The sequence below is a fragment of the Notolepis coatsorum genome (genome assembly GCF_963971535.1).
Source record: "Notolepis coatsorum genome assembly, chromosome: 18".
NCBI classification, from domain to species: Eukaryota; Metazoa; Chordata; class Actinopteri; order Aulopiformes; family Paralepididae; genus Notolepis; species Notolepis coatsorum.
Window position 1 is genome coordinate 85,886,686 of NC_140182.1, and position 21,936 is coordinate 85,908,621.

Genomic DNA, 21,936 nt, shown 5'->3' on the forward strand with positions numbered 1-21,936 from the left:
TGTATTGTTAGTGTGTTGTTACAATGTGTCGTTACAGTGTGTTGCTAGTGTATTGTTACAATGTGTTACTAGTGTATTGTTAGTGTGGTGCTACAGTGTATTGGTGGTGCTACAGTGTATTGTTAGTGTTGTTACAATGTGTTGCTACAGTGTGCTGTTACAGTGTGTTGAGGCATCTGGGGAATGCACAGTGTACACACTGGGTTGTCCGGCCTGTCGGGAGGAAGGTGCGGCCGCGCCTCCACTGTGCAGCTGTGATAATCATCTGAGCCGGCAGATTTTCCACAGGGGGCTCTAATTTACAGCCTTTGGGCTTCAGCAGCCTGAGGCTGATTTATCTGCAGCCCGACTCAAATGGGAACATCGACACAAGATGGATGAGCTGGGCCTGGATAGGCAGAGTGCAGCCCTATCCTCCATAACTCCTAGGCCTCGCTGCATCCTCCCCTCCCATATGCTGGCACTCTGCAGTCAGCGGGGAAATATGTCTGGTTTTGCCCCTTTGTCTGAATCACCTCCATATATCACTTCATACCGTTATTAATGTGACCAGTTGTCAAGTTTCTTAGCAAAGTGTTTAAGTTTAGAGGTGTTTGTAAGACTGAGCTTAACTGTAGCCAATGCTTTTGGAGTTGTGTGTGCCAGTATGTCAGCTGGCTCTGATAAGACAGATATCCCTCTCCAACCCACACACACACATTTCCACACATGAACCACCAAAGCGTTTGAGTGTAACGGTCTGTTCCTCGCTCGGTTCTTTTCCTTTGGACCATCCTCAGCTTTTTTTCTTCTTCTTTTCTTTAACCCCAGATGCTAGTGTGCAAAATTGTGCCCCGAAATGAACATAAATCTGCCCGGCCGTACCAGTAACACACGATCAAGTGTGAACTCGTAAATATATCATTATTAGTCTTCTTGGAAGGTCAAAGGCAGTATCCAATCTTCAGTGAAGTGTGCAGCACAGCCTCCTCCTCTAAGCGGACGTCTCTCGACTCTGGACTGCAGTCTGTGTGCATCGACTCCCTACCACTGCAGCCAATCGAAACTCATTACGCAGTCCAGTGCCCGCCCCTGAGCAGCCAGATGCAGCAGCAGTGGGGTTTGAAAGGTTAACTCACAGCAGCATGACCCATATCAGTGGGACACTGGCAGAGAGCTCAGTGAAGAGTTAAACAATACAAAACCGTGGAGTTAAAAAATACAAAACAGTGTGGGTCATGTGTGTGTACTGTAGCAAATACTGTTGCACCCTCTGATTTAGCTCAATAAACACTTATTTTATTTAAACGCTCTGAGTGAACTGTACCCCTGCACACAAGAAGTTGGTTTATGTGTTATTATTATGTGATGGTGTCGCAGGTCTGATGGTATGCAGACAAAAGGACGTCGAGGAGGAGAGCCATAAAGCAGAGCAGTGTCTGTAGCAGGGCAGGCTGTCTCAGTGGGCAGCAGCAGCCACGTCACTTGTCTCTTCATAGCAACAGACGGTACTATATGACCTACATGTTTTACACACATAGCCCACTCAGAGGTGTACATAATAGCTACATTATGTCCAGATAATGACTGTACTCCGCATTCCTGTTTGCCGTACACCAGGTTCAAACGATGCATACCAAAGCAACTACAAATATATTTTTATTAATAATATAAAGCTACAGTTCGGTTTTTCATATTGCAAATAATTCTCACAATAGCCACAATCTAAATAAAATTGCAACCATGTCATCGTTAGTAGCAAGATTAAGAGTTAAGGTTAATGCATCAATCAAAATGACAAAGTCCTTTTTGCTAATCAGTATTCTATTTTATTTTTTAAAAACATGATACAGTTGCCAGTACAGTAAAGTGACATCTCTAGCTGTTCAGTACGTTGAAATGCAACAAAGCAAATAATTCCAGTTAAAAAAAAAAAAAAAAAAAAAAAAAAACAGTATAACGTGAATAGTTACAATTGAACACGACACATCATCACTACTAGTAGTTTGCATTATTACCTGTGAACACAGTGATTACAGAGCAGCCTCCTCGGGGTGAAGTGGATCACCACCAGACACTAGCAAGGCAGTAGCTTGCGCAGTCATCTCCATAGCGGGCAGAGTCACAGCCCAGCCAACAGCACAAACTACTACCTCAGCCAGGGCGGGGTACAAAGCAGCCTCCAGCGGCACAGTCCTGTAGAACTACACACAAAACAAAACGCACAACATATCACCGCTTCAGAACAATGTACTTCGCTATAATAACCAATAACGTTACGACACCTTCGTTCCCCCACGCGTCCGGAGTCGTCCGCTCTCTCGCCCTCTGATGAGCCGCACACTTGAAATACGAGGGAAACCCCGCCCCGGCAGACTCCGCCCCTCCCAGTCTCCTCCTCCTCCTCCTCCTCCTCCTCCCCCTAAACTCAGTGCGCCAGACATCTCAGACAGACGGCTCGCGGCTCTTTCCCTCATATGACCCAAACTACTACTGCACTTCCGCGTTACATGGAGCTCGTGAGGAGGGGGGGGGGGATACAATGAATGAATGTTGATTAGAGCCTTGACTAGCCGTAGCGGAGCCAGAGCCACTTACAGATTGATTGATTGATTGATTGATTGATTGATTGATTGATTGATTGAAAACTTTATTAACAGATTGCAGAATGGGTACAGTACAACAGTACAGCTCAATACATACAATTGTTAAGGGGATGCAGACCAGAGAAAGACTTTCGTCTTGTTTACATCAGGGTCCCCCATTTTCAATTCATCATAACATATGACATACACGACATACAGATAGACAGTACTGCTACATCTATACATTTATGACATACCAGATTTGCAAATACAGTACTGTTTGTGATACAAAAAGAGTCCAGAAAAGATAGTATACATTTGACGTAGAAACTGTACATTGGAGGTTGGGTAGGTGGGGTGGGGTTGGGTGGGGGGGGGGGACTGTATATTGGAGGTGGTTGGGTGGGTTGGGTAAGAGGAGTGGGTGGGGACACTACAACTGTACAAGCAAAACTGTACATTGGAATATTGACAAAACCATACTTGGTCATTTACTGTACATTGGAGGGGGTTGGGTTAGGACATTTACAGGTGCCAGTTTCGAATTGCAGTCTCCCGTAGGTGTTCTTTGAGAGGGTTTTGAAAGTGGGTAGTGATTCACATTCCTTTACAGCTTTGGGTAGGGCGTTCCACATTGATGTGGCATAATTGCAAAACGTGTTTAGTCCCTTGTTTGAGCCAAATCTGGGTTTAACATGATTTGTGGAGCTCCCTCTGGTGTTGTGATATTTATTGACCTTTGGGAAGTATTTTGACATGTACATGGGTACCTTGGTCGTGTAGTGCATATTGTAGACCAGGCCCATTGCAAGTTGCTGTACTCTGTCGTCTACTCTAAGCCATCCTAGGTTGTCAAAGTGGGCAGGGGTGAGGTGGGTTCTAGGAGTAAGGTCAAGCAGTAGTCTGACCAGTTTGTTTTGAGATGTTTGTAATTTTGTTTTTAGCACCTTTGAGGTGCTTTGGTACCATGAGGTGCAAGCATAGTCGTAGTACCCTTGAATGAGTGCTCTTGCCAGAGTCTTCATGGTATTCTTGTTTACCAGAGAGGAGATCCGGTACAAGAATCTAGTTTGTTGGTTGACTTTTTTTTATTACATTGGATGCCATTTTGTCACAGGAAAGATTTGCCTCTAGGATGGAACCCAGGTAGGTAATTTCGTCTTTCCTTGTGACAATATTGTCACCCACTGTAACTGAGAAGCCGTCGGTCTTGCTGAGTTTGTTAGTACGTCAAGGCTCTGATCAACATTCATTCATGTTATCCCCCAGCGCCCCTCCCCCGCTTTCTCCTATGAACTCAAATACCGGAAGTGTTGCAGTGGTAAATTCACAATAATGTAGCAGATTGTGTGTGAAAATAACATCCCCAGTCAAATGAATGGCACACTAAAATCACGGTAAGTGTGATGGTAATTGCGGTTTCACCACGGAAATGGTCATTGTTATAAATTATTTAAAAGCCATCCATCGATCATGGTACAGCTTCGCATTTGAATGGGTATTTCTATCATTTTCAGTCACTTACCATGCCCAGAAAATGATGGAAATACGATATAATTTTGGAGATAGCATAATACTTTTTTTGTAAGGGTGAGACCACCACCTCATCTAAATGACTGTACGGTTTCCCCATGAATGTGATGATCATTGATTTTAAATGTATTTTCCTCAGTCAATAAAAACAGAGAAGCAGCAATTAAATATATCATGCTCAAAGGCACAACATCTCTAAACCTTACTTCGCAATTAGAAAAGCAACAATGACAATGTTATCAGTATCAGAATAGATGATGACATGGCATAAATTGAGCGCACACACACGCATTATTGTATAGTTGTTCGTAGAACTGTCCCATTTATTTTACACAAGACAAGTACCCCCCCTCTCTGGTGGCTGGCTGGCTAACGATGACATGGAATGTTACAGTAAGATTTTTATTTTTTCTTGCATAAAATCCTCACTGTTGAAAATGTCACAAAAGTAATCCCATAATCCGCTTTTCTTTTCTTTTTTAGTTTTCCAAGATCAATAAAGTCCATGTATGTGTTTTTTTTCTCCGTCTTCTCTTAATTACATCATCATTACTAATCACCACACACTGTACATCAACTCTCCTTACCAGGAAAAATAAAACAAACAAATTCCAAAGGGAACACTGCAAATTTGTCTTTTTCTGTAGCTGTTAGCATGAGTCCAAACGTCTGTATGTATGATAATGTGTGCGTGTGTGTGTGTGTGTGTGTGTGTGTGGAGGGGGGGTTATCAGCTCGATTAGAAGTGTACATTGACGTGTGTATGGAGGTCAAAGTCGTCTGGGCAGGCCGAGTGAGGCGTCGCGTATCGGTTGCTACGAGTTACCGTCTGTTAGATGGGGTTTCATGTGAAAATAAAAGTCTGTCCACTCATGAAGTGTGTGTGTGTGTGTGTGTTTGGGTCAAGACACATTCATGATTTCTTCATTAGATAGATATATATATATATATATAAAAAGGAGAGGGAGTGTGGTCACGACTCCCCATTCTGGACTCTGGAGACGGGGGGCTGCATAAAGTCTTTGAAGGGCCCCAGGGCCTCCTTCAGCGCGGAGCTGACCTCTGACGAGGAACATGTGATGCACTCCACCAGGGTGGGGTACAGGGCGATCACCTGAGCCCATGTACTCCCGTCCACTGGAGGCCCAGATCCAGACAGGACGTGTACGCAAAGAGAGTTGTAGGGGGGGTTGTAGGAGGAGCGGAGAGGGGGGGGGGGGGGGGGGGGTGCAGAGAAGACAAGACATGTACACAAAGGGAGTTGCCAGGGGGGGGATTGAAGGAGTGGAGGAGGGGTGCAGAGAAAGAAGGGAAAAAAAGAGTTGTAAGAGAAAGCAATCAAATAAATCATTCCTTCTGTAAAACTCCCATAGGCTCATGTAAAAAGAAATGTTTCTTCTTGTTCTGAATGAAGACCAATATAATGCAAATCTTCCAAGGGCATTTCAAAAACGTAATTTCAGGATGTCTTCCTTCTATCCTGTCAGAAAGTCTAACGGAGTAATAATTGACCCTGTCGGGACACATAAACACATCTCTCCAGATCAGAAATGAAATCCATTTGGGAAAAAACAGTCCACGTTGTACAATGACACATTTTATCTGAAATTAAAGCTGTATTTGTTTTCTGTCTCTTTGCTAAAGATCCACAGAATCCTTGGCAGTTTACACCTACCGTTCTCCGGCTGGGTCTTCTTAAGTGAGTCCATCAAAGTGCTGATAGCTTTCAAAACAAATATGATCTCTGTGACTTGTTGCCTGAAAAGAAAAAAAAATAAGGAAAAAAAAGGCCATATTAGCTACTATTCATCCTTGGAAAGCGGTACATTATGACTCGGCACAATAAAAGGAGCAAAAACAGGAGGACATATACAGGGAGAGCAGCACCACAATTTAGATTGGATTTCACAAGATTTATTATGAGAATCGTTGTATACACCCTTTGGCAGTCATGAGCAAATTGTTTTTTAATGAAAGCCGGTCCATAACAGAATATATTGCTTTGCCGGCTGAAAACCAAAAAGGATGGGAGATGGGGAGGAACGGAAAGGAAAAAATAACAGAGGCTTTCGAAATAAACGGTGACAAGTGTCTGAAGGATGCAAATGCTATTAACCTGAGCAGATGACAATCAAGCTTCATCTTCTGTCCACTATGGAAGACAGTGAGATAAGTGTTACGCTATGTCTGCACGGTAAACTAATGACATTCAACATACTCTGCCATGGATTTATAAGGAACGTACATTTGGAGGAAAGATAGAAAAGTTGATGACGAGAACAAGCTAAACTGAGCCAGGTTCAGGTCCAATATCTATCAAGCCTCTCAGAATAGAGAGAGCTGAAAGACTAAAACTGACTCTAGATCAGCATTGCTACTCGTGCTTGATAAATACTGTACCCAGATCTAGACGTCACCTTACCGGTTTACAGTAATATATTACGGTCAACTTTGCTCAGGGGAATTCAACAGTGTGTCTAGGAAGTGCTTATAAAGGTAGAACCACCACAGCAATAGTAGATGTTCTTGACACTTCTTTACAAAGTAACCTCCAAACAATTATAGAAATAACGGTATTCTTCATTGATATTTTCTTGGCACAGCTCAACCATGAGTGTCAGCGAGACACAGTGTACAGCCATGTCTGTGGCGGCGGTCTGCGCGGTGCCAGCAGGCCGTCTTTAGCAGCACGTACCTGGGCAGGGGGCAGCGGCCGCTCAGCCTCTCGTCCTCCACATAGCGGCGCAGGACGTCCTGGGACCTCTTGAGGAGCACGGAAAGCGCCATGCGGGAGATGTAGCCCTCCTGTGGCGTGGACACCTTGTTGCTGAAGGAGAACTGCAGCAGGGTCTCAAAGCAGACCTTGGAGAACTCCTCCCTCATCCGCACGTCGATCTCTGCTTCTGTAAGAGGGAAAGGCATTCACTGTCAAGGAGATTTCTTTTTGGAGACATTTGAGAATAAGATAAGAGCTTAAAAGAGAAAGAAGAAGCAAGTAGATGGAGAAGAACTACTTTTCTAGCCAACAAGATAGCTTAAGTCATGATAATCCCAGGCCTATCTTGCCTGTGAAGGAGGAGGACTGTGAGTGGATGGATCCTTTATTCAGCATGGTCATGATCTGCCCGACAAAGTCTTTGGGGATGAAGTTGGCAAACGGCAAAATCTCTGTACTGATCAGCTGGACCGCCTAAACACAAGAGCGGGCAAATACCTTGTTTAAGGAAACACACAACATCAGTGTTTAGAGACACTGGGGGATGAACGGTGAATAATTGACCCTTACCTCTACGTCAATGGCTTCATTCTTCTGGAATTCCTGGATGGACAAATTGTCCGGAGGTGTGCTGTAGGAAGCAGAGTGTATACGCCATCAGCCAGCTGTTTAAAAACAACCCTACGAACAAAAACTGACACTACATAGAGAGACTCAAAAGGAGCTTCTATCCCGAGGCCATCATGCTGCTCAATGTGGACTTTTAATGTAACATTAACTCATCCATTATACATGCATTGCACACAACATCCACATGCACACACTCACCTTAAACACTTTTTAAACATTCACTTTAAACACTTTAAACATTACACAATTTCTATCTTTTATAATTAAATATTATTATTATTTTAGCATTTTGTACATCTTAGCGTTGTATATTTTGTATAGTGTTTGGTCTTTATTCTTTTACTGTTTTACTGTATGAAGCACAATCTCAGAAGGGTCATACAGAACCAAGCATTTCAATTCACTATAATGTACATGTGCCTAAAAAAATATAAAACAAACATTGAGGTGACAGATCCGGAATTGAGGTAAGCGCCTGAGATTTACCTTTTGGTGAAAAGGAAGTCTTCAAAGGCGAAGGCCAGCTCTGGCCACATGGTGTCGAACTTCCCAGAGGAGGCGTGCTGGCGGGCCACGGGCAGTCCGATGGACAGCACCTTGAGCAGGGAGGCGACCGCGAGCTTCCAGGTACTCTCCGATGGACAGGCATACTTCAGACCCAAGGGTATCCTCAGGGTCTGACGGATGGAGGCACAAAGAGAGCGATCGACCGAGAGAACACACAATGAGAATTTTTTTTTTTTTTAAACTTAAATTTTTATTAACAGTTTTTAGACAGACAGCACTTACAAAAAAAAAAAACAAAAAAAAAAAAACTAGCATCACAATAAAAACAAAAAGAAAAAACAGTGCACATAAATATTTACATGGGTATCATGGTTAGTTGTCTGGTTCCCCTACAGTTGTTTTCTAGGTATTTGATACAAAGGCTGATTGTGTATCTCCCTTAAACAGGCATAAACAGGTCACTTTGCCTTTTGGTTCACCCATACACAAACCACATCATCCCTGAATATTTAATATCACACCGTTAAACAGACATAAATAATAAGGTATAAAAACATTCAGCAATTGTAATATCCCAAAAAACAAAATAGAAAATACTAACTAAAGCACAGGTGTGTGACATGGGTTCATAGACCCTCCTTGAACATCTTTCCTCCTTTACCCTTCGCCCTCTTGTGTTGCATTTGGTTCTTCCTCTGTGATGTCGTTCTCGTTCCTTTTATAATCCTCCCACTTTCCCCATCTTTCCCCAAATTTCTCTTCCTGTAACCTCAGCATGTGTGTTATCCTTTCCATATCCTGTATTTCTTCCACTATTCCTACCCATTGTGCTATTGTCGGTGGGTCTTCCTTGTACCACAGTCTCGTTATTGCTTTTCTGGCCGCTATCAACATTATCTTTATTAAATATTTGTCCCCCCCTTGTATTCCCTCGTGTGTCAGGTCTCCTAAGTAAAGCACCAGTCCTGTTTGTGGTAGCCCGTATCCTAATATTCTGATCATTGCTTCCCCTATCTCCTCCCAATACCCCTTCAGCTTCTGACATCCCCAGAATATGTGCGTGTGATTTGCCCCCTCCTTCCCACACATCCTCCAGCATGCTCTTTGTGTTGGTGCATATTTTCCCTTCAGCTCTGGGGTTATAAAGAATCTGATTATGTTTTTCCATCCAAATTCTTTCCATATTCTCGATCCTGTTGTTGAATGTTGTACCTCGCATATGTTCCCCCATTCCTTCCCTGTTATTCCTATCTCTAGGTCTCTCTCCCATTTCTCCCTTATATAATCGGTCGCGTGTCCCTTGCTGGTCATTATAGCCCGGTATATTGCTGATATTACTCTTCCTTACCCCCCTTCGTATGCCCATACTATCATCTTTATTATTCCATTCTGTTCCTCGTCTTTGGCCCCCCTTATTTCTTTGTTGTAGTAGTCTCTAACCTGTAGATATCTGAAGTGGTCCCTGTTTTCTAGTCCAAATTTCTCCTTTAATTCTTGTAGTGTCTGCATTTCCCCCTTCTCTATCATTTTGCATATCGCTGTTGCCCCCCCCCCCCCCTCTCCCACCTTCTGAATCCATGGTCTAACCTCCCTGGTTTGAATCTCTTGTCATGTGCTACCCATCTCAGGACCCCTGACTGCTTCTCCAATTTGTGTGTTTTTACTACTCTGTTCCATATGGTCAAGGTGCATTTGGTGATTGGATCTAATAGTCCCTCTTTTTCTTTAAATAATTCCCTATCTCCCACCAGAGCTTGTACCTTGTATCCCTCCCCTTCTTTTTCAATGTCTTTCCATCTTGCCTCATATCTGTCGTTACACCAGCACGTCACTGCTCTCAGTTGTGCTGCATAGTAATAATCTTGTAGGCTGGGTACTGCCATCCCTCCCTCTTCCTTTGGTAGTTGTAGTGTTTTATATCTGACCCGTGGTCTTCTCCCCGCCCATATGAACCTCGATATCAGTCTGTCCCACTCCCTGAATTGATTCTGTGGTATTTGTATCGGTAGTGACTGGAATAGGTACAGTAACCTTGATAGTATGTTCATTTTAATGACCTCTATTCTTGAATTGAAGTCCAAGGGCATTACTGTCCATCTCTCTAAGTCTCTCTTGATGTTCTGATTTATCTGTGTATAATTCGCCTCAAACAGTTTCTCCACCCCTCTCGTGATGTTCACCCCTAAGTATTTAATCTTGTCCATGTCCCATCTTATCCCGTACTGTTCTCTAATTTCCGTCGTTGGAGTATAGTTCCATGCTAAGGTCTGTGTCTTTGTCACGTTTAGTTTGTATCCTGAGTAGTGGCCATATTCCTTCAGTAGATCCATCAGTGCCGGGAAGCTCTTTTCTGGTTGCCTCATGTATACTATCACGTCGTCTGCAAATAGGCCTAGTTTATATTCCGTTCCCATTATCCTTACTCCCTTGATGTCCTCGGTCTGTCTGATCAGTTGTGCCAGTGGTTCTATGAAAACGGCGAAGAGCGTCGGTGAGAGACAACATCCCTGTCTGGTAGCCCTCTCTAATCTGATTCTATCCGTCAAGCTGCCATTCACCTTAACCCTCGCTGTCGGTTCTTGATATAGCGCCTTGATCATCTTCATCGCCCTCCCGTTCAGTCCGAACCTCATCAATGTTTTATATAAAAATGTCCAGCTCACACTGTCGAACGCTTTTTCTGCATCTAGGCTAATCAGTACCGCACTACCCCCTTGTTTTTGTATCTCCTCTACTATGTGTAATGTCTTTCTCACGTTGTCCTGTGTCTGTCTCCCTTTAATAAATCCAGTTTGATCTTCATCTATAATGTCTGGCATAAACGTCTCAAATCTTTTTGATATTATCGATGTATACATCTTGTAATCTACGTTAAGTATGGACACAGGTCTGAAACTACTACATAATTCCCTATCCTTCCCTTCCTTCGGTATCGTGGTGATTATGGCTTCCTTCCATGAGGGGGGCATTTTCCCCTCTTCCATCGTGTGTCTGAACGCCGCCCCTAACATGGGTGCTAATTCAGTTCTAAATGTCTTGTAGAATTCCGATGGGAATCCGTCGCTCCCCGGAGACTTGTTGTTTTTAGCTCTACTAATTGCCTCTTCCAGTTCTTGTTCCGTAATTATTTTATTTAATTCTTCATTCTGTTCTTTCCCTATCGATGGTAACTCTAGCTTCTCCAGATATGTTTCTATTTCCTCTTCTCCCGCTGCTTTTGGCTGTGTGTATAATTTCTCATAGTATTCTCTAAATGTCCTCTCTATTTCAGCTGGGTCCCTCAATATTTCATTAGTCTTTGTATCCCTTATTGTGTGTATCGTGTTCAACTTCTGTTGCGTTCTAATTCTCCTAGCCAACAGTCTGGTCGCTTTTGGTCCCCCTTCATAGTACGTTTGTTTCATGAACCTCGCTTTCTTTTCTATTTCCGTCAATAATTCCCTATTTATCCTGGCCTTTACTTCTTTGATTTCTCCGAGCGTTTCCTGTTCTTTTGATATCTGGTGTCTCCCCTCTAGCTTCTTCAGCTTCCCTATCAGATTGTGATATGTCTCCGTTCTGGCCTTCTTCAGCATTGCTGTTTTTTCCATCAATTTCCCCCCTTATCACCACCTTCAGTGTGTCCCATAGAATGTTCGGGTCTACCGCCCCGTTGTCATTTTCTTCCTTATATCTGGCTATCTCCTCCTTGATCTGACTCACCACCCCCTTGTTATTTAATATTCCTACATTTAGTCTCCAAATCGTGTTCCTCCGTCTCCCTTCTAGATCTACTGTCAGATATATGGCACTGTGATCCGATATGTCCGCCACTCCTATACTGCTCTCCCGTGCCCTGTAACTGTCCCCCGTCGTCATCAAAAAGTAGTCTATTCTCGCATATGTCACGTGTGGGTGTGAGTAATGTGTGTATTCCCTGTCCATGGCGTGCATCCCCCTCCAAACGTCTGTAATTCCCATTTCCGTCATCTGAATATTCATATATCTACTGATGGGTGCCCGTCCTTTTCTAGTACTCGTGGTGTCTAGGTCGTGATTCAGTACTACGTTAAAATCTCCCGTACATATCAATATCCCTTCTAGTTCCATCACTATCATATCAAAAATGGTCTCATATAAATCCCTCTCACTCTCTGGGGGTGCATAAACATTTACTAACGTAACCATTTGGCCCTCCATTTTCCCCTTCACCAGAACAAACCTTCCCTCCTTGTCTCTTACTTCCTTGATCAATTCAAATTTGACTGTGTTTTTGATTCACAATGAGAATCTTTAAGGTAAAAGCTACAAAACACAATGGAATGACAACGACAACCGTTTATGCTGTAACGACAAAACTGTTCTGCACGGTTACAATAAAATACTTAAGACTACAGAGTTAAGCACAACTCGGGCCAGGACAACTGCTGTGGACTGGAGGAGCTGGGTTGTGGACTGTAACCAATTAATTTAATTATTTAACATCATGATTGGACTTGTTTCTTTTTCTTTTCACCACTTTTAGCTCTATTTTAGCCATTTTTATTCATATGTATTTGTCCATCTTGTTTTTAACACATACTAATAAGTGTATGTTATGTATTAACTGTTTTTACGGTTTACTGTTTTTAAATTGCTTTTATGCTGTAAAGGACATCTGAATCTCCCCTCGGGGATAAATAAAGGTTTTCAATTTCAATTCAATTTGAGCACATCAATAATATATTGAGTGCATTGCAACGCTGGGCCTGACGGGTCATTAATGACAATACTTTCCTCGTAAAACCAAGTGTGTGCAAAAAGAAGACAGAAAGAAATCTGAACAGAAAAACAACTTAATTCCGACTAGCCACTCATTCCACGGCGCAACAGCTGGGCTCCCCCAAGGTTAAGCTTGTATGAGAATCGCCTCCTCCTCACTACGGGCGTGGAGTTGATTTGGACCGTTCCACCGGGGGCCTTCGTAATAGCAGTCTGGTAAAGTATTCCCTCGGCTATGAGATTACTTTACACAGACGATGGGAAAAGGAGCAGACTGAGGCAGGTGTCGTTGAGGAATGGGAAGCGACCAGGGACCATCTGTCAGCATTTAGAAGGTACGTTTGTCGCGAAAGGACTATATTGTACAATCAGACTGGAATCATTCGCATAACTCACTTAGAAGTTGAACGATTATGTCTTCCCATGACTTCAGAGACTTCTTTGCTTGTTTATCTTAAATCTAATCGTTCTTGTTTTTGATTGTATTTATTACCTTAATTTTTTGTTTATAAGTAGACTCAGTGCTTCAACATAATACTAATTTAGTTTATTTCTCGTTCATTTTGTTTTGTACAGATGACACTTGGTCTGTGTGGTTTGGGATGGTGGGAGGAGCCCTTATTGTGTATATCATAGTGTGTATGTAAATATGTAAATGTATGTCATAGTGTGTATGTCATAGTGTGTATGTCATACTGTGTATGTCATAATGTGTATGTCATAGTGTATGTCATAGTGTGTAGGTCATAGTGTGTAGGTCATAGTGTGTATGTCATAATGTGTATGTCATAGTGTGTATGTGAATGTCATAATGTGTATGTCATAGTGTGTACTGTATGTCATTATTTGCACGTCATTATGTGTACGTCATTATGTGTACGTCATTATTTGTATGTCATTATTTGTACGTCATTATTTGCATGTCATTATGTGTATGTCATTATGTGTACGTCATTATTCGCACATCATTATTAGATGTTACTGTGTTGATTGTTTTGTGCCGTTGGGATTGTTTAATTTATTATCATTATTTATTAATTCATTAATTTTGTTTAAACGTCTGTTAACCTCCATGTTGCGTGCCCGAGGACCCCCTCTGAATACGAGATGGTGCATCTCAAGGGGTTCATCCTCTAATTAAAATTGGGAAAACAAAGATTAACATGTAAATCTTATTAGGCACAAGACGGATTTCCCTATTGGGAAAAACAACTGATGCTGGAACCAGGCAACAACGACGACAACTACTGTACGACACACAGTATGACGTCTCTTGACACAACAGTACAAATAGGTTTGATACGATACCTTGATAACGTTCTGCAGGACTTTCTCATTGATGACAGCTTTGTGGCAGGCTGTTTTATGGTACAGGTCCACCACCACCTCCAGGGAGCGCTCAGCGAAGGGAACATAGTTTAAGGCAACCCATTCTGCCTGGAAGGCCATAGTGATAAAACAAAGACAGACGTCAGTCAGACTGAGCTGCCACCCTGTACTCCCCGACACCCCCGGTGATACCACGTTCAAAGCAGAGCTAAAGGCACACTCCGTACAAAACAACGCAAAATAACATGCATTTATTAGACGTCCAATCACAATGATTGTTCCTCTCCCGCCGTATGGCTTTGCCTGGCGTCTCACAGCCTTCCCAAATGTCATTGCCAAACCGTTTCAATTCGATACAATGTCACAAAGTGTGCCTTTTGAGAGTAAAACCAGAACAACACGTGCTGCACACACGGACACCACCACATGGAAAATAATAAACATAGAATGGGACTTGCACAGGCAGTGTTGGGTTTGTTACTCGTAACACATTACAGTAATAAGGTTAGTTTTCCCGGTAACGAGTAGTGTAACGAATTAATACTGTACCTCAATTTCAGTAATACAATTAAAGTTACTGCATCAAAAAACAACCCATTACTCAATTACTTTGATTTAGTCAAAAACAAAGATGACAAGAACATCATCGTTGATCTGTAATCTGTCCAAACTGTGATCAAGGCTTAGGTACGCATTGTAAAATAATCCAATGTCAAAAGACTGGACTCTGAACGGATGAAACGGTGCTGATGAGTCTTTTTCACTTAGGGTCTCGGTATACTTGCTTTTAAATGCATGTCAACAGTGATGTGGATGTGACAGGCTAAAAGTTAAACATCAACATGAAAAGATGCAAACAATTTAATAAAATACAAGAAACGGGTCTGCATTTATCTGTACATAACCTCTTCAAGTGTCGCAATGCTTTATGTGTACAATGCACATCTGCACAGGGAGGTGTAGTGGTTACTTCCTGGTCTATAGGGAGGTGTAGTGGTTACTTCCTGGTCTATAGGGAGGTGTAGTGGTTACTTCCTGGTCTATAGGGAGGTGTAGTGGTTACGTCATTGTTGTTTCCGGCCGGTCCACCTCGCTTGAAATTGCAATGTATTTCCAATGGACACATTTCTAAATCGTCTCGTTTAAAACAAATAAAGCATGAACATTGGCATGGTCTACCTTTCTGTGTGTATTCATCCACAATCTATAGCTCAACATGAATAATTTTATTTCAACCAAAAATGCTTAAACAATAATGTTAGGGATAGAAGGGAACGATTTTTGTGAGAAAATGGAAAGCTTGCCAATGTTCACGAGGCAGAATTATTACAATAATACATATACGATAATACATTTTCCCAATGATAAATCCCTATACGGGTGGACCGCGCGGGAAACTAAAGTGACATCAGATTACACCTCCATATTGTGGATAGTTCACAAGGAAGATATTCTTCTTCTATATAATACTATGTGTCGGTGAGGGAAGATTCTGCCCTGATCTGCCCCCTAGTGGATAGACATTTCAACCCTCCAGTACACGCAAAATACGCAGGCAAGTATGTGAACAAAAGCAAGTATACCGAGACCCTTGGGCTACCGTATGCATTTCATGGAGGCGGGTTAGAATCCTCGACCCAACTGGGTAGAATTAAAGTTTAAGAGTAAATTATCAGGACAGTTTCATCCTTTTTCCACTTCGAAAAATACGACCGCAAATCTCTTGAAACAAACTCGAGGAACATATACCGGTATATATATTCTTTTGGAGTAACTCACCCAACACTGTTCACAGGTACAGTCCAGTGCACTACTGTGCACAAAAAAAGGCAAAAACCACCGGTTAGTGGCAGGCACAGAGGGGCTAGCATGGAGTCGGTGGCCACGGAGATGAGCCATGAGAGCCTGCCACACGGCGGGATGCCTCATCTACCGTGGCCACCGTCAGCTGAGCTACAGGTGGGCTGAAGGAGGCCGGGGGACTCAACTCACCGGTGCAAACAGTTGGATCTAAAATGGTTATCCAGTGAGTAGGTACCAGGAAACAGAATGAGAGAAGAGCGCAATTAAACCGGTGCCTTGGAGTTGTGTCCAATATGCAGTGGCTTATATTGACAAAAATGTGATCTGGGAATTAAGCCCGTCCCCTGGGTACAAAGATTGTTAGCTGGGTACAAAGATTGTTATCCATCTTGCTTAAACCTATGAAACACTTTCAGATCAACAAAAGTGTCAGAAGTGCGTAAGAACATGGGGTTGATTCTGGGCCCTGCCTACATTGATTGATTGATAGACAGCTTTAAAGGGGAACTATCTTATAAATGGCCTTTTTCAGTGTTTAGCATTGTTTCCTAGCTATGTGGACTTATATTAATATGATCTATGTCTCTAATTCTCATATTGGCGCATTGTTCCAATTCTCCTCTCACAATATTCACCCTCACTGAACTGAGTCATCTGAAGATGTGCTGATTTGTGATGTCAGAGAGACACCGCTGCATGATAATGTTCAGGCGGTGGTTCAGGTTTACCACTGTGGTTGGAGCCCAGGCTCAAAACGGCTTAAGATCTTGAGGTAGAAAAATGCTGTTTTTGAGGACTTGATTAGAAATACAAAACAATGAATTAAAAAAAATTTAAAATTACAGAGGTGTTCCATAAACTCACAGGAATTGTGTAAAAGTGCCCAAATAGTGAAATAAATAGTAAAATAGTTCCCCTTTAAGGTGATATCATTCACAAACACAGCTGCATCAGCCAGCCGATCAAGACAACTCTCAGCTCTCCCCAAACAGGCACAGCAGCGGCTGGATCTCATTACATTTATGGACTGCCTCTTGGTTTCCTGGGCAACAATGAGTAGAGAAGACACTGATGTCTTGATGATAAAAAAAAAGGGAAAAAGGCGACAAAACATAAAAAGGCACTCTTCTGTTGTGAGGGAACAAATGAGATTGGAGGAGATAGTGTTTACTGGTTTCATGACTGAAGTCTCTCAGTCTCTCTCAGTCAGCCCTACCTGGTTGTATGGCGTTGGCCACGTGTTTGGTGTTTCTCTCTCCGTCAGCCCTACCTGGTTGTATGGCGTTGGCCACGTGTTTGGTGTGTCTCTCTCCGTCAGCCCTACCTGGTTGTATGGCCACGTGTTTCGTGTTTCTCTCTCCGTCAGCCCTACCTGGTTGTATAGCGTTGGCCACGTGTTTGGTGTGTCTCTCTCCGTCAGCCCTACCTGGTTGTATAGCGTTGGCCACGTGTTTGGTGTGTCTCTCTCCGTCAGCCCTACCTGGTTGTATAGCGTTGGCCACGTGTTTCGTGTTTCTCTCTCCGTCAGCCCTACCTGGTTGTATAGCGTTGGCCACGTGTTTCGTGTTTCTCTCTCCGTCAGCCCTACCTGGTTGTATTTGGCGTTGGCCACGTGTTTGGTTTCCATCTTGCCGTACTGGGGCGGCTTGCAGGAAAACTCCACGAAGAGTAGCAGCTGTTGGAAGATGGCCGGGTACATAACCTGCAGGTTCTCAGGGCCCACACAGATGGCCTGGAGGAGAGGGAGGAGGGGGCAGGAGTTAAAAACACTTTACTCAATGCTGACATCAACCAGGGGACCGCAGATTGCATTATGCAGGGATATTGCACAATCTGGCAGGCGTGTGGATTGTTTTAATAGTTCTTGTTTGATACACGATAGCAAGCAATAACAACTGGACAATCATGTTGTTGTTCGTCCTGGTTTGTCCATGTCTGGTACACAGAATGTTTGTCTTTTGTTCTATTTCAAAAGTTTGTGAAGGATGAGACAAGGCCACACACAGTAAACGTTCCTGAGTCTATTTAACTAAATAAAAAAAATGCTATAAAAAAAGAGGGAAAACAATGTTTTGGTAGATGGTGCTTTCCTCAGGGTTATGGAGTGAATGGTCCTCACTCTTTGTAACCATGAATACCACTCTCTGTAACCATGAATAACACTCTGTAACTCTGAATACCACTCTCTGTAACTCTGAATAACACTCTCTGTAACTCTGAATAACACCCTCTGTAACTCTGAATACCACTCTCTGTAACCATGAATAACACTCTCTGTAACTCTGAATACCACTCTCTGTAACTCTGAATAACACGCTCTGTAACTCTGAATACCACTCTCTGTAACTCTGAATACCACTCTCTGTAACTCTGAATACCACTCTCTGTAACCATGAATAACACTCTCTGTAACTCTGAATACCACTCTCTGTAACCATGAATAACACTCTCTGTAACTCTGAATAACACTCTCTGTAACTCTGAATACCACTCTCTGTAACTCTGAATAACACTCTCTGTAACTCTGAATACCACTCTCTGTAACTCTGAATAACACGCTCTGTAACTCTGAATAACACGCTCTGTAACTCTGAATACCACTCTCTGTAACCATGAATAACACTCTCTGTAACTCTGAATACCACGCTCTGTAACTCTGAATAACACGCTCTGTAACTCTGAATACCACTCTCTGTAACTCTGAATACCACTCTCTGTAACCATGAATAACACTCTCTGTAACTCTGAATAACACTCTCTGTAACTCTGAATACCACTCTCTGTAACTCTGAATACCACTCTCTGTAACTCTGAATAACACTCTCTGTAACTCTGAATACCACTCTCTGTAACCATGAATACCACTCTCTGTAACTCTGAATACCACTCTCTGTAACTCTGAATACCACTCTCTGTAACCATGAATAACAATAACACTCTCTGTAACTCTGAATACCACTCTCTGTAACCATGAATAACACTCTCTGTAACTCTGAATAACACTCTGTAACTCTGAATACCACTCTATGTAACTCTGAATACCACTCTCTGTAACTCTGAATAACACTCTCTGTAACTCTGAATACCACTCTCTGTAACCATGAATAACACTCTCTGTAACTCTGAATACCACTCTCTGTAACCATGAATAACACTCTGTAACTCTGAATACCACTCTCTGTAACTCTGAATACCACTCTCTGTAACTCTGAATAACACTCTCTGTAACTCTGAATACCACTCTCTGTAACTCTGAATACCACTCTCTGTAACTCTGAATAAGACTCTTCTAAAATAAATGACATGGGACCATGAAGAGTGTGTGAGCATCTCCCATTCTTTGAATCCACACAGCTCAGATAACTGAAGCGACAGAGAATATTCTCCCCATTATGTCGTTAGACCTGACAGCCCAGTTATTTCTTCCTATTGTGCGTCAACAACGTCTATTAAAACATTCTTTACAGGTCTACTGCCTGTTGGTCAGCGCCCCAACAAACCTTCAGACTGAAGTGCATCTGTACCTCATTAGACAGCCACTTACAAAAGTATAATATTCTATTGACAATAAATAGAATAAAGAAAAAAGCAACAGAAGACCATACATATGAATATATTGGTGCATTATAGAGTGAACAATGTATCAGGAAACCACCGTGGACTATCGTACTTACTCCATCCTAGCATATATTTAGCATTTTTAGATTATATATATTAGATTAGATATTAGTTATTAGATTATATATATATTATATATTGTAACTATATTTATTGTAGGGCAAATATAACAGAGGGCATACATACCCTCATCTTGTCCAGAGTTAATTATATTGTTATATTGTTTACACTGCCTATTTTTACTTCTCCACTGTACTATAATTCTATGACCTGTATCATGTCTTCTACTACCTGTACCCCCCCCCCCCCATGCTGCCTGAATTTCCCCAAGGGGATCAATAAAGGAATATCTTATCTTATGTTATCTTGGACAATGTGCTAGAAGGTCAGTGCTGGCATCCCATACTGAATAACTCCTCTCCAGTGGTCTAACGCGCTCCTCCACCTACCTTTTGCAGAACATCCAGGGCTGTGAGCACGGCCTCCTGCAGGCTGGTGAGCACAGCCTCCGTGTAGGAGGGCAGGATGAAGGGCGAGGCGTCGCTGCTGATGGGCACAGATACGGCCCCGTGCAGGATGACGCCCAGCTTCTTCAGGTCCTCCATGCTGAAGCCGGTCTTGATGTGCTGGTAGAGGGCAGGGAAGATCTGGATGAGGGCTGTGAGGAAGGGCTGGCTGGGGATGAAGGAGAGCTTCTCCGTCCCGCTGCTAGGGGGTCTGGTGCTGTCCGTCCCCGTCCGATACCACGTGTTCCACGCCGACCACCACAGAGCAGAGTCCTCCAGGGCCGACTCCTCCCCTGGGGGCGGGGCCTGCAGCTCAGAACCGCTGTAGCGTGTCAGCCGCTCGACCAGCGAATCGGAGCGCTGCAGGGGTCTGCCGGGGCCCGAGGCAATGGGGGGGTCAATGAGGACCGGGGGAACGCCCATGGCGGCAAGCGTGTCGCCGGGTCTGTCCGAGTCTCTAACTGGCGTGACAATCTGGAGGATTTCTTGAAAGCTCTTGAGGGCAGCCAAGGAGACCTCGTTGTTCTTGCTGAGGGCGGCTGACTGGATGTGATCCAGCAGAATCTCCCAGGCCTTGAAGAAGTCACCTGTTGAAACAGAGCCGTGGGAGAACAGAGTGGCAGGTGATATCAACGCTCTGTAGCGCCACCAGACATCAATCAATAGGCTGTAGAGGAACATCAAAGGTCTCAGGGATATAACGGTCTTCTTCTCTCAAAGCTAAAACCTGTACTGATGGACAAAATCTAAATCTACATCTAATCTACAAGAAGAACAGCAGCAGCAGAGCGGTTAGATGATTACCACAGATACAAATATATCCATCTAACACTTACCTAGCTGCTGGAGAAGATATCTAACTCCTACCTAGCTGCTGGAGAAGATGTCTAACCACTACCTAGCTGCTGGAGAAGATGTCTAACCACTACCTAGCTGCTGGAGAAGATATCTAACCACTACCTATCTACTGGAGAAGATATCTAACCACTACCTAGCTGCTGGAGATGATATCTAACTCCTACCTAGCTGCTGGAGAAGATATCTAACTCCTACCTAGCTGCTGGAGAAGATATCTAACTCCTACCTAGCTGCTGGAGAAGATGTCTAACCACTACCTAGCTGCTGGAGAAGATGTCTAACCACTACCTAGCTGCTGGAGAAGATATCTAACTCCTAGCTGCTGGAGAAGATATCTAACCACTACCTAGCTGCTGGAGAAGATGTCTAACCACTACCTAGCTGCTGGAGAAGATGTCTAACCACTACCTAGCTGCTGGAGAAGATATCTAACTCCTAGCTGCTGAAGAAGATATCTAACTCCTACCTAGCTGCTGGAGAAGATGTCTAACCACTACCTAGCTGCTGGAGAAGATGTCTAACCACTACCTAGCTGCTGGAGAAGATATCTAACTCCTAGCTGCTGAAGAAGATATCTAACCACTACCTAGCTGCTGGAGAAGATATCTAACCCCTACCTAGCTGCTGGAGAAGATATCTAACCACTACCTATCTGCTGGAGAAGATATCTAACCACTACCTATCTACTGGAGAAGATATCTAACCACTACCTAGCTGCTGGAGAAGATATCTAACCACTACCTATCTGCTGGAGAAGATATCTAACCACTACCTAGCTGCTGGAGAAGATATCTAACCACTACCTAGCTGCTGGAGAAGATATCTAACTCCTAGCTGCTGGAGAAGATATCTAACCACTACCTAGCTGCTGGAGAAGATATCTAACCACTACCTAGCTGCTGGAGAAGATATCTAACCACTACCTAGCTGCTGGAGAAGATATCTAACTCCTAGCTGCTGGAGAAGATATCTAACCACTACCTAGCTGCTGGAGAAGATATCTAACCCCTACCTAGCTGCTGAAGAAGATATCTACCGGTAACTCCTACCTAGCTGCTGGAGAAGATATCTAACTCCTACCTAGCTGCTGGAGATGATATCTAACTCCTACCTAGCTGCTGGAGATGATATC

At 43.2% G+C, this 21,936-nt stretch overlaps 1 protein-coding gene across 4 annotated transcripts in view; it reads right to left on the minus strand.

The window, feature by feature from the left end:
• Positions 1-4,397: 4,397 nt before the first annotated feature.
• Positions 4,398-21,936, minus strand: part of mon2 (MON2 homolog, regulator of endosome-to-Golgi trafficking) — a 144,092-nt gene continuing 126,553 nt past the window's right edge. The window contains exons 26-36 of one of the 4 annotated variants that reach the window (XM_084335419.1): positions 19,890-20,533; positions 17,411-17,554; positions 16,012-16,029; positions 13,999-14,127; positions 7,930-8,120; positions 7,384-7,444; positions 7,164-7,287; positions 6,793-7,000; positions 6,214-6,249; positions 5,773-5,855; positions 4,398-5,234 (exon numbers count right to left, since the gene is read on the minus strand). In XM_084335419.1, the coding sequence (XP_084191545.1) occupies positions 5,071-5,234; positions 5,773-5,855; positions 6,214-6,249; positions 6,793-7,000; positions 7,164-7,287; positions 7,384-7,444; positions 7,930-8,120; positions 13,999-14,127; positions 16,012-16,029; positions 17,411-17,554; positions 19,890-20,533 (1,802 nt within the window). In that variant the 3' untranslated portion in view covers positions 4,398-5,070. The remainder of the gene's footprint in view (positions 5,235-5,772; positions 5,856-6,213; positions 6,250-6,792; positions 7,001-7,163; positions 7,288-7,383; positions 7,445-7,929; positions 8,121-13,998; positions 14,128-16,011; positions 16,030-17,410; positions 17,555-19,889; positions 20,534-21,936) is intronic. The other 3 variants (XM_084335420.1, XM_084335421.1, XM_084335422.1) reach the window with 3 other exon arrangements.